We start from the raw sequence: 13312 nt of genomic DNA on the forward strand, positions 1-13312 counted from the left end.
GGCTTGCATCCGTGGTCACCAGGACCCAGTCCTGAATGCCGAATCTGCGGCCCTCGAGAAGGTGAGCACTCTGCAGCCACCACAGGAGAGACACCCTGGCCCTGGGGGATAGGGTGATTAACCGATGCATCTGAAGATGTGATCCGGACCACTTGTCCAGTAAGTCCCATTGAAAGGTCCTCGCATGGAACCTGCCGAAGGGAATGGCCTCGTAAGATGCCACCATCTTTCCCAGGACTCGAGTGCAGTGATGCACTGACACCTGTTTTGGTTTTAATAGATTCCTGACCAGTGTCATGAGTTCCTGAGCTTTCTCTATCGGGAGATAAACCCTTTTCTGGTCTGTGTCTAGAATCATGCCTAGGAAAGGCAGTTGAGTCGTAGGAACCAACTGCGACTTTGGAATATTTAAAATCCAGCCGTGTTGCCCTAACACTTCCAGAGAAAGTGCTACGCTGATCAGCAACTGCTCTCTTGATCTCGCCTTTATGAGGAGATCGTCCAAGTATGGGATAATTGTGACCCCTTGCTTCCGCAGGAGCACCATCATTTCCGCCATTACCTTGGTAAATATTCTCGGAGCCGTGGAGAGACCAAACGGCAACGTCTGAAATTGGTAATGACAATCCTGTACCACAAATCTGAGGTACGCCTGATGAGGTGGATAAATGGGGACATGAAGATATGCATCCTTTATGTCCAGAGACACCAAAAAATCCCCCCCTTCCAGGCTTGCGATGACCGCTCTCAGCGATTCCATCTTGAACTTGAACCTTTTCAGGTACATGTTCAGGGATTTTAAATTCAATATGGGTCTGACCGAACCGTCCGGTTTCGGGACTACAAACATGGTCGAATAATAACCCCTTCCTTGTTGAAGGAGGGGAACCTTGACCACCACCTGTTGAAGATACAATTTGTGAATTGCAGTTAACACTATTTCCCTCTCGTGGGGGGAAGCTGGCAGGGCCGATTTGAGGTATTGGTGCGGGGGCATCTCTTCGAATTCCAGCTTGTATCCCTGAGACACAATATCTATTGCCCAGGGATCCAACAGGGAGTGAACCCACTTGTGGCTGAAATTCCGAAGACGTGCCCCCACCGGGCCTAGCTCCGCTTGTGGAGCCCCAGCGTCATGCGGTGGATTTTGTGGAAGCCGGGGAGGACTTCTGTTCCTGGGAACTAGCTGTGTTGTGCAGCTTCTTTCCTCTGCCAAGAAAGGACGCACCTCGGACTTTGTTTTTCTGTGATCGAAAGGACTGCATTTGATAATACGGTGCTCTCTTAGGCTGTGAGGAAACATATGGCAAAAAATTTGACTTTCCAGCAGTAGCAGTGGAGACCAGGTCCGAGAGACCCTCCCCAAACAATTCCTCACCCTTGTAAGGTAAAACCTCCATGTGCCTTTTTGAGTCGGCATCACCTGTCCATTGCCGAGTCCACAGGACCCTTCTGGCAGAAATTGACATAGCATTTATTCTAGAACCCAGTAGACTAATGTCTCTTTGAGCATCTCTCATACATAGGACAGCGTCTTTAATATGCCCCAAGGTCAACAATACAGTATCCTTGTCTAAGCTCTCAATTTCCTTAGATAAGGTATCCGTCCATGCTGCATTAGCACTACACACCCAGGCCGACGCGATCGCCGGCCTCAGCAAGGTACCCGAATGTGTATAAATGGACTTCAGGGTAACCTCCTGTTTGCGATCCGCAGCATCTTTGAGGGTAGCCGTATCCTGTGACGGCAGGGCTACCTTCTTGGATAAGCGTGTTAAAGCTTTGTCCACCTTAGGGGAGGATTCCCAGCGTAACCTGTCCGTTGGCGGGAAAGGATAAGCCATAAGAATCCTTTTGGAAATCTGCAGTTTTTTATCTGGAGATTCCCAAGCCTTTTTTAACATAACTCATTTAGCTTGTGTGAGGGGGGAAAGGTTACCTCCGGTATCTTTTCCCCATACATATGCACCCTCTTGTCAGGGACTGGGGTTTCCTCTGTGATGTGCAACACATCCTTAATTGCTATAATCATATAACGGATGGATTTAGCCAATTTAGGCTGTAACTTTGCATCATCGTAATCGACACTGGAGTCAGAATCCATGTCGGTATCTGTGTCAACAATTTGGGATAGTGGGCGCTTCTGAGACCCTGACGGCCTCTGCGACATTGGATCAGGCACGGGTTGAGACCCTGACTGTCCTGAGGCTTCAGCTTTTTCTAACCTTTTATGCAAGGAATTAACATTATCATTTAAAACCTTCCACATATCCATCCAATCAGGTGCCGGCGCCGTCGGCGGAGACACCACATTCATTTGCTCCCGCTCTGCTTCCACATAGCCTTCCTCGTCAAACATGTCGACACAAGCGTACCGACACACCACACACACAGGGAATGCCCTTTTTGAAGACATTTCCCCCACAAGGCCCTTTGGAGAGACAGAGAGAGAGTATGCCAGCACACACCCCAGCGCTATAAACCCAGGAATAACACAGTAACTTAATGTTAACCCAGTAGCTGCTGTTTATATTGATTTTTGCGCCTAATTATGTGGCCCCCCCTCTCTTTTTACCCTCTTCTACCGTGTATCTGCAGGGGAGAGCCTGGGGAGCTTCCTCTCAGCGGAGCTGTGGAGAAAAAATGGCGCTGGTGAGTGCTGAGGAAGAAGCCCCGCCCCCTCAGCGGCGGGCTTCTGTCCCGCTTAAATGTACAATTTTTGGCGGGGGCTCATACATATATACAGTGCCCAACTGTATATATGCTAAACTTTTGCCAAAGAGGTCCCAATTGCTGCCCAGGGCGCCCCCCCCTGCGCCCTGCACCCTACAGTGACCGGAGTATGTGAGGTGTGTGGGAGCAATGGCGCACAGCTGCAGTGCTGTGCATTACCTCAGTGAAGACCGGAGTCTTCTGCCGCCGATTTGAAGTCTTCTTTGCTTCTTATACTCACCCGGCTTCTGTCTTCCGGCTCTGCGAGGGGGACGGCGGCGCGGCTCTGGGATCGGACGGCGAGGGTGAGATCCTGCGTACGATCCCTCTGGAGCTAATGGTGCCAGTAGCCTAAGAAGCAGGACCTAGCTTCAGAGAGTAGGGCTGCTTCTCTCCCCTCTGTCCCACGATGCAGGGAGTCTGTTGCCAGCAGAGCTCCCTGAAAATAAAAAACCTAACAAAATACTTTCTCTCAGCAAACTCAGGAGAGCTCGTCTGGGCACAGTATCAAACTGAGGTCTGGAGGAGGGGCATAGAGGTTGGAGCCAGAGCACACCAGAACCTAAATTCTTTCTTAAAGTGCCCATGTCTCCTGCGAAGCCCGTCTATCCCCATGGACCTTACGGAGTCCCCAGCATCCACTAGGACGTTAGAGAAACTATAGTTACATACAGATTAGTATAATAATTATAATACAGGTTGAACTCGATGGACATTTTGTCTTTTTTGAAACTGATTAATTATTTATGTTAACTATGTATGTATATGCACAAATCGCTATGAAACGCAGTTTAAGACCTGGAGTGGGCGGGACGAGGCGCCAACACAGTGTCCATGCTCTTTTTAGCGGTGCAGTCCGGACAACGCAAGCATGTCGGGACCGCTTGCCGACCGCGCACCCGCTGCAACCCTTAACATGGCGGGTAGCTGTCTGCCTTTGCAGACAGACTAGGCTGCGCAGGCAGAGGGCTACGCTAAACATGTGAATGTATCGCTGTCGAAAGTCTGAGCGCGGGGGGGGGGGACCCGGCATGCGGGGTGGACTAGCCCTGTGCTGGGCGTCCCCCCGCATGTCAAATAAATTGATCGTAGACGTATGTTTTCTCGCACATCTGCAATCAAGGGAGATATCCAATTAGACCTGCTGATTTACCAGGGCTAATTGTCCTGCCAGGGGCTATCCTGTTAGCCCCAATAAGCCGGCACGTGCGGCGGCCTATCGGGGGTTACCTGATGCTGAACCGGGTGCTGGCTCCTGACAGCTCCCGACACAGCGATGCAGTTCCGGCTCCCTCCGGTCACATGACCGCTCCCCATGTGACCGGCGGAAGATGGGGGATTTGGGTAATGGTGTTGCCACGGCTTCCCCGCCATGGTTAAGCGCCAAGTGCCAGCTCCAGGGCCGCGGTGCCCTCCCTGCAGTCCCAGCCTGCCGCTGCTGCGGCGGGCAAGGGATACTGCAGGGCGCCGCGGTTATCGGGGATTTTATTTCGCAGAAACCAAATCCCCAGAAACAGACCCATTTTTATGGGGAAACGGAGCTGTTTCTACCGAAAACACATAGGTTTCACTGAACCTGTGTGTTTTCGGGAAGTCAGGGTTTTTCTTTTGTTGCTTTTTTTTTTATGGGCAATCCATTCTGGATAGCCTGTAACAAAAAATCATTGACCGATGTTAATTAACGGGTAATTGGACATCCCCCTAAGTCTGAATTAGGCCCCATTTACAGGGAGGTAATCGGGCAGAGTGGGGAGGTCAACTGGGTGATGGAATTTGCTAAGCTTGTCTGAAGCAGTATTTCAGTAACATATGCAGACAAATGCTAATGCTTTACATCATGTTGTACATTGAGGAGATCATGATACAAACAAATGCCATACGGACAAACAGAGCCTCTGATTTCCTAATTTGAGTCGTTCTGGAGACATAAATTTATAAAGCTCTTACGACATCGAGAGATTTTGGCACCGCCACGGAATCCGTAGCCACAGGCACGACAATAGGTTGATTTATGTGAAACGAAGAAACCACCTTCGGCAGAAATGGTTGACGAGTCCTCAATTCCGCTCTATCCACATGGAAAATCAAATAGGGGCTCTTGTGAGACAAAGCCGCCAATTCCGACACCCATCTTGCGGACGCCAAGGCCAAAAGCATGACCACTTTCCAAGTGAGAAATTTCAACTCAACCTTTCGCAAAGGTTCAAACCAGTGAGACATAAGACACTGTAACACCACGTCAAGATCCCACGGTGCCACGGGTGGCACAAACGGAGGATGGATGTGCAGCACTCCCATCGCGAAAGTCTGAACCTCTGGAAGGGCGGACAATTCTTTTTGAAAGAAAATAGATAAAGCCGAAATCTGCACTTTAATGGAACCTAATTTCAGGCCTGCATCCACGCCTGCCTGCAAAAAATGGAGGAAACGACCCAGCTGAAACTCCTCCGTAGGAGCTTTCTTGGCTTCACACCAAGACACATACTTTCTCCAAATACGGTGATAATGCTTCGCCGTGACTTCCTTTCTAGCCTTAAGGAGAGTGGGGATGACTTCCCCGGGAATACCCTTTCGAGCTAGGATTTGGCGTTCAACCTCCACGCCGTCAAACGCAGCCGTGGTAAGTCCTGGAAGACGCATGGTCCCTGTAGTAACAGATCCTCTCTGAGAGGAAGAGGCTAGGGATCTTCTATGAGCAATTCCTGAAGATCCGGATACCAGGCCCTCCGTGGCCAATCTGGAACGATGAGTACCGCCTGAACCCTTGTTCTTCTTATGATCCTCAACACTTTTGGAATGAGTGGAAGTGGAGGGAACACATATACCGACTGAAACACCCACGGAGTTACCAGGGCGTCCACTGCACTGGCTTGAGGGTCCCTTGACCTGGAACAATATCTCGGAAGCTTCTTGTTGAGGCGAGACGCCATCATGTCTATTTGAGGAATTCCCCAACGACTTGTCACTTCTGCAAAAACCTCTTGATGAAGACCCCACTCTCCTGGATGGAGATCGTGTCTGCTGTGGAAGTCTGCTTCCCAGTTGTCCACGCCCGGAAGGAAGACCGCTGACAGAGCGCTTACGTGCTTTTCCACCCAGCGGAGAACTTTTGTGGCCTCCGCCATCGCCGCTCTGCTCTTTGTTCCGCCCTGGCGGTTTATGTACGCCACCGCTGTTACGTTGTCCGACTGAATCAGGACAGGTAGATCTCGAAGAAAGTGTTCCGCTAGAAGGCCGTTGTAAATGGCTCTTAATTCCAGAACGTTTATGTGCAGACAAGCTTCCTGGTTTGACCATTTTCCCTGGAAATGTCTTCCTTGTGCGACTGCTCCCCAGCCTCGGAGACTTGCATCCGTGGTCAGCAGGACCCAATCCTGGATCCCGAACCTGCGTCCCTCTAGGAGGTGAGAACTTTGAAGCCACCACAGGAGAGATATCCTGGTCCTGAAAGATAGACTTATTATCCGGTGCATGTGCAGGTGAGACCCGGACCACTTGTCCAACAGGTCCCACTGAAATACCCGTGCATGAAACCTGCCAAACGGAATGGCTTCGTAAGCTGCAACCATCTTGCCCAGCACCCGAGTGCATTGATGAATCGATACCCTTGCCGGTTTCATAATACCCTTGACCATGGTCTGGATTTCCAGAGCTTTTTCCGCTGGGAGAAATACTCTATGCAGTTCCGTGTCCAGGATCATGCCCAAGAAAGACAGCCGAGTTGTCGGAATCAACTGTGATTTTGGCAAATTTAGAATCCAACCATGTTGCTGCAGAATTGTCAGGGAGAGAGCCACGTTTCTTAGCAACTGCTCCTTTGATCTCGCCTTTATCAGGAGATCGTCCAAGTACGGGATAATTGTGACACCCTGCTTGCGTAGGAGTACCATCATTTCCGCCATTACTTTGGTGAAGACCCTCGGGGCCGTGGAAAGACCAAACGGCAACGTCTGAAATTAGTAATGACAATCCTGCACCGCAAACCTCAGGAAAGCTTGATGTGGAGGATATATTGGGACGTGTAAGTAGGCATCTTTTATGTCGACTGACGCCATAAAATCCCCCCCTGCCAGACTGGAGATCACGGGCAGAAGAGATTCCATCTTGAACTTGAAAGTTTTCAAATACAGATTGAGGGATTTTAGGTTCAGGATCGCTCTGACCGAGCCGTCCGGCTTTGGTACGACAAGAGGCTCGAATAAAACCCTTCTCCCCGTTGAGACGCAGGTACCGTGACAATGACACGCTTGTTTTTGTATCGCAGCACTCACTACTGCCCTTTCTGGGATAGAAACTGGCAAGGCTGACTTGAAAAATCGGTGGGGGGGCACCTCCTGAAACTCCAGTTTGTACCCTTGAGACACTATGTCTAACACCCAAGGATCCAGGCCCGAGTGAAACCAGACCCGACTGAAGAGTTGGAGACGCGCCCCCACCGGTACGGACTCCTGTAGGGGAGCCCCAGCGTCATGCGGTGGACTTGGCAGAAGCCGGGGAGGACTTCAGGTCCTGGGAGCCTGGCACAGCAGGCGACCTTTTTCCCCTTCCTCTACCTTTAGAGGCAAGGAAGGACGACCCTCTTCCTTTTTTGTATTTATTAGGCCGAAAGGACTGCATCTGATAATGGGGTGCCTTTTTCTGTTGTGCAGGAACATAAGGAAGAAAGGATGACTTACCCGCTGTAGCCGTAGACACCAGGTCAGCGAGGCCGTCACCAAACAGGACACTACCTTTATATGGGAAAGCTTCCATAGCTTTCTTAGAGTCGGCAACAGCATTCCATTGATGAATCCACAGCGCTCTCCTGGCCGAGACTGCCATGGCATTGGCCCTTGATCCCAAGAGGCCAATATCCCTCGCCGCATCCTTTAAGTAAGCTGCAGCGTCCCTGATATAACCGAGAGTCAAAAGAATGTTATCCCTATCCAGGGTATCCATGTCAGATGCCAAATTATCAGCCCACTTACCAATAGCACTACTCACCCACGCCGACGCCACGGCAGGTCTGAGCAGTGCACCCGCAGTGACATAAATGGACTTTAAGGTCGTTTCCTGCTTACGATCCGCAGGGTCCTCAAGGGCAGCAGTGTCAGGAGACGGAAGCGCCACCTTCTTGGACAGTCGTGATAGAGCCTTGTCCACATTGGGAGATGACTCCCACTTTTCCCTGTCGTCAGAGGGAAAAGGATAAGCCATTAGAATTCTCTTGGGAATCTGACACTTTTTATCGGGAGATTCCCAAGCTTTTTCACAAAGAGCGTTCAGTTCATGAGAGGGGGGAAACGTCACCTCAGGCTTCTTTCCCTTATACAAACATACCCTTGTATCTGGAACAGCAGGTACTTCAGAAATATGTAAAACATCTTTAATTGCCACAATCATGTACTGAATACTCTTAACCAATTTTGGATGTAAACTGGCCTTACTATAGTCGACACTGGAATCAGAGTCCGTGTCGGTATCCGTATCCACCATCTGGGTAAATTAACGCTTTTGTGACCCTGAGGGGGCCTGTACCTGAGACAAGGCGTCCTCCATGGATTTTCTCCACGTTTGTGTCTGAGAAACAGATTTATCCAGTCTTTTAGTCAATAGCGCCACATTTGCATTCAATGTACTCAACATATTCATCAAATCAGCAGTCGGCGGTGCCGACAGAGTCGCTCCCAACTCCTTATCTGCGCCCCCAGCAACTTCCTCCGGGGAGGAGCACTCAGCCTCAGACATGTCGACACACACGTACAGACACGCACAAGGGGCTATAGGGGACAGACCCACAGGTAAGCCTGTTAGAGAAACACAGAGGGAGTTTACCAGCTCACACCCCAGCGCCTATTTCAGTACCGAGATCAAATATCAGATGTCTGCGATGTTCATAATAAGGGTTAATAGCACCAAATTACTGCGCCCCCCCTTCATTTAGCTCCCTGTACTTGTTCAGGAGAGTGGAGGTCCGGGCCAGCGTCTCTGCAGCCTGTGAAGAGAAAATGGCGCTGGTAAGCTGTGAGGGCTAAGCCACGCCCCCTCACCGGCACGCTGTAGTCCCGCTCAAAATTCAAATCTTTATACTGGCGGGGGCTATATTTAGTGCCTAGGCACTTATATATATATATATATATATATATATATATATATATATTATATATATATATTCTGGCCAGTTTTATCCTCCAGTAACATGCTGCCCAGGGCGCCCCCCTGCGCCCTGCACCCTCCAAGTGCCGTCTGAAGTGTGCGTGGGAACATGGCGCGCTGCGCGACTGCTGCGCAGTACCTCGTTACTGAAGTCTTCTGCCGTCACTGAAGTCTTCTGTACTTCTTTATACTCACCCGGCTTCTTTCTTCTGGCTTCTGTGAGGGGGTTGACGGCGCGGCTCCGGGAACAAGCAGCTAGGCACACCAAGTGATCGAACCCTCTGGAGCTAATGGTGTCCAGTAGCCTAAGAAGCAGAGCCTTTGAACTCAGAAGAAGTAGGTCTGCTTCTCTCCCCTCACTCCCACGAAGCAGGGAGCCTGTAGCCAGCAGGTCTGCCTGAAAATAAAAAACCTAACATAAAGTCTTTTCAGAGAAACTCAGGATAGCTCCCCTAGTGTGTGTCCAGGCTCTCTGGGCACAGAATCTAACTGAGGTCTGGAGGAAGGGCATAGAGGGAGGAGCCAGTTCACACCCATTCAAAGTCTTATAGTGTGCCCATGTCTCCTGCGGATCCCGTCTATACCCCATGGTCCTTTTGGAGTCCCCAGCATCCTCTAGGACGTAAGAGAAATGTATGATTTGCATACTAAACGGACCAGCATTTGCTGTGTACTTACCTTGTGACAGGATGCAGCTTAAACACTGACCAGCATTTGCTGTATACTTACTTTGTAATAGGATGCAGCTCCAGTACTGACCAGCATTTGCTGTATACTTACCTTGTGATGCACCAGCACTGACCAGCATTTGCTGTGTACTTACCTTGTGATAGGACGCAGCACCAGCACTGGCCAGCATTTGCTATGTATTTATCTTGTGATAGGATGAGGCACCAGCGCTGACCATCATTTGCTATGTACTTATCTGGTGACAGGATGCAGCACCAGCACTGACCAGCATTTGCTATGTATTTATCTTGTGATAGAACGCAGCACCAGCACTGACCAGCATTTGCTATGTATTTATCTTGTGATAGCAAATGCTGGTCAGTGCTGGTGCTGCATCCTATCACAAGATAAATACATAGCAAATGCTGGTCAGTGCTGGTGCTGCATCCTATGTATTTATCTTGTGATAGGATGCAGCACCAGCACTGACCAGCATTTGCGGTGCATTTACCTTGTAATAGGATGCAGCACCAGCACTGACCAGCATTTGCGGTGCATTTACCTTGTGATAGGATGCAGCACTAGCACTGACCAGCATTTGCTATGTATTTATCTGGTGAAAGGACACAGTACCAGCACTAACCAGCATTTGCTATGTATTTATCTGGTGATAGGATGCAGCACCAGCACTGACCAGCATTTGCTATGTATTTATCTTGTGATAGAACGCAGCACCAGCACTGACCAGCATTTGCTATGTATTTATCTTGTGATAGGATGCAGCACCAGCACTGACCAGCATTTGCTATGTATTTATCTGGTGATAGGATGCAGCACCAGCACTGACCAGCATTTGCTATGTATTTATCTTGTGATAGGATGCAGCACCAGCACTGACCAGCATTTGCGGTGCATTTACCTTGTAATAGGATGCAGCACCAGCACTGACCAACATTTGCGGTGCATTTACCTTGTGATAGGATGCAGCACTAGCACTGACCAGCATTTGCTATGTATTTATCTGGTGAAAGGACACAGTACCAGCACTGACCAGCATTTGCTATGTATTTATCTGGTGATAGGATGCAGCACCAGCACTGACCAGCATTTGCTATGTATTTATCTTGTGATAGAACGCAGCACCAGCACTGACCAGCATTTGCTATGTATTTATCTTGTGATAGGATGCAGCACCAGCACTGACCAGCATTTGCTATGTATTTATCTGGTGATAGGATACAGCACCAGCACTGACCAGCATTTGCTATGTATTTATCTTGTGATAGAACGCAGCACCAGCACTGACCAGCATTTGCTATGTATTTATCTTGTGATAGGATGCAGCACCAGCACTGACCAGCATTTGCTATGTATTTATCTTGTGATAGGATGCAGCACCAGCACTGACCAGCATTTGCGGTGCATTTACCTTGTAATAGGATGCAGCACCAGCACTGACCAGCATTTGCGGTGCATTTACCTTGTGATAGGATGCAGCACTAGCACTGACCAGCATTTGCTATGTATTTATCTGGTGAAAGGACACAGTACCAGCACTAACCAGCATTTGCTATGTATTTATCTGGTGATAGGATGCAGCACCAGCACTGACCAGCATTTGCTGTGTACTTACCTTGTGATAGGATGCAGCCCCAGCAGTGACCAGCATTTGCTGCGTGGCAATGATCTTTTTCCTACGCTTACACTCCTCTTTCAGTGATTTCATTTCCTCAGACTGCTTGACCACTTTACATTTTATTTGTTCTGCCTCACACAGGGTGGCATGCATCTTCTCCTCCAATGTCTGCACGTGAGAAGTCAAGTACTCCTGAGAATGTAGCAGGTACTCAATGGTGAACTGAGCAAGTCTAAACAGTTTAACTAGTACAGGATCCAGGCTGTTGTGACAGCGCGGGCACTTTTCATGTTCTATGTTGCAAAAAGTGATACCCATGATGTTTTCCTGAAGTGTTGTAAAGTCCAACTCATTTGCTAGTCTGTCCACATCAATAGCTGCAATACTCCTCCAGTCTACGCTTTCATGGCGTGCTCTGAATTTGAACTGCGTGCCATGGCTAGAGGAAGGTGTACTTGTAGGCATTGTAGGACGTGTCATCCATGGAGGATTTAGAAGAACGGGAGACTCTTCTGTCGGGTTGGGATCAAATGGGTAGTAAACATTATCACTGAAAGGCTGAAAGAAAGAAAAAAAAGACATTTCAAAACGAATGGCAAATATGGTGAAATCAAATGATAAACTAACAAATAAAATCAATATATGCAACAAATAAATATGAAGCTTTTTACAAGTACAGTGCCTTGCTAAAGTATTCACCCCCTTTGCATTTTTCATGTTTTGTTGCCTCACAACCTGGAATTGAAATGGAATGCGTGAAGGTTTGCATAATTTCATTCACAGAACATGGCTACAACTTTGAAGATGTTTTTTTTTTTTTTTTTTAATTGTGAAGCAAACAACAAATAGGACAAAATAACAGAAAACTTCAGCGTGCATAACTATTCACCCCCCTAAAGTCAGTACTTTGTAGAGCCACCTTTTGCTGCAATTACAGCTGCAGGTCGCTTTGGATAAGTCTATATGAGCTTGCCACATTGGGATTTTTGCCCGTTCCTCAAGGCAAAACTGCTCCCGCTCCTTCATGTTGGATGGTTTCCGCTTGTGAACAGCAATCTTCAAGTCTGACCACAGATTCTCAATTGGATTGAGATCTGGGCTTTGACTAAGCCACTCCAACACATTTAAATGTTTCCCATTAAACCATTTGAGTGTTGCTTTAACAGTATGCTTCAGGTCATTGTCCTGCTGGAAGGTGAACCTCCATCCCAGTCTCAAATCACAGGCAGACTGAAACAGGTTTTGCTCAAGAATATCCCTGTATTTCGCACCATCCATCTTTCCCTCGACTCAAAACAGTTTCCTAGTCCCTGCTGCTGAAAAACATCCCCACAGCATGATGCTGCCACCACCATGTTTCACTGTGGGGATGGTGTTCTTGGGGTGATGGGATGTGTTGGGCTTGCACCAAACGTAGCGCTTTCCTTGGTGGGCGAAAAGCTCAATTTTAGTCTCATCTGACCAGAGCACCTTCCTCCATAAATTTGTGGAGTCATCCACATGCCTCTTGGCAAACTCAAAGCATGCCTTCTTATTTTTAACACTAAGTAATTGCTTTTTCCTGGCCACTCTTCCATAAAGCCCAGCTCTATAAAGTGTACGGCTTATTGTGATCACATGCGCAGATACACCAGTCTCTGCTGTGGAACTCTGCAGCTCCTTCAGGGTTACCTCTGGTCTCTGTGCTGCCTCTCTGATTAATGCCCACCTTGCCCGGTCTGTGAGTTTTGGTGGCCGGTGTGATGCCTCTTGCTTAGTGGAGTTGCAGCCTCTAGGGCCTTTCAGAAAAGGTGTGTTTATAATGACAGATCATGTGACACTTAGACTGCACACAGGTGGACTTCATTTCACTAATTATGTGACTTCTGAAAGTAATTGGTTGCACCAGAACTTTTGAGGGGCTTCATAGCAAAGGGGGTGAATACATATGCACATGCCAATTTTCAAATTTTTATTTATAAAAATAATTTTTTAATATACATTTTTCTCATTTCACTTCACCAACTTAGACTATGTTGTGCAGATCTATCACATAAAATTCAGATTAAAAAAAAAAATTAAATTACAGGTTGTAATGTAACAAAATAGGTATGCAGATGATACTCAAACCTACCTATCCTCCCCAGATTTAACACTATCTGTGTTGGTCAGGGTCAATGA

At 48.3% G+C, this 13312-nt stretch overlaps 1 protein-coding gene across 5 annotated transcripts in view; it reads right to left on the reverse strand.

Moving 5' to 3' along the window:
- DZIP1 (DAZ interacting zinc finger protein 1) overlaps nt 1–13312 on the reverse strand; it is a 191380-nt gene that overhangs the window by 165586 nt on the left and 12482 nt on the right. For all 5 annotated transcript variants that reach the window (XM_063953023.1, XM_063953026.1, XM_063953025.1 and 2 more), the window contains exon 2: nt 11150–11710. In XM_063953023.1, the coding sequence (XP_063809093.1) occupies nt 11150–11710 (561 nt within the window). The remainder of the gene's footprint in view (nt 1–11149; nt 11711–13312) is intronic.

This window comes from Pseudophryne corroboree, chromosome 2 (assembly GCF_028390025.1).
Source record: "Pseudophryne corroboree isolate aPseCor3 chromosome 2, aPseCor3.hap2, whole genome shotgun sequence".
Lineage (NCBI taxonomy): Eukaryota > Metazoa > Chordata > Amphibia > Anura > Myobatrachidae > Pseudophryne > Pseudophryne corroboree.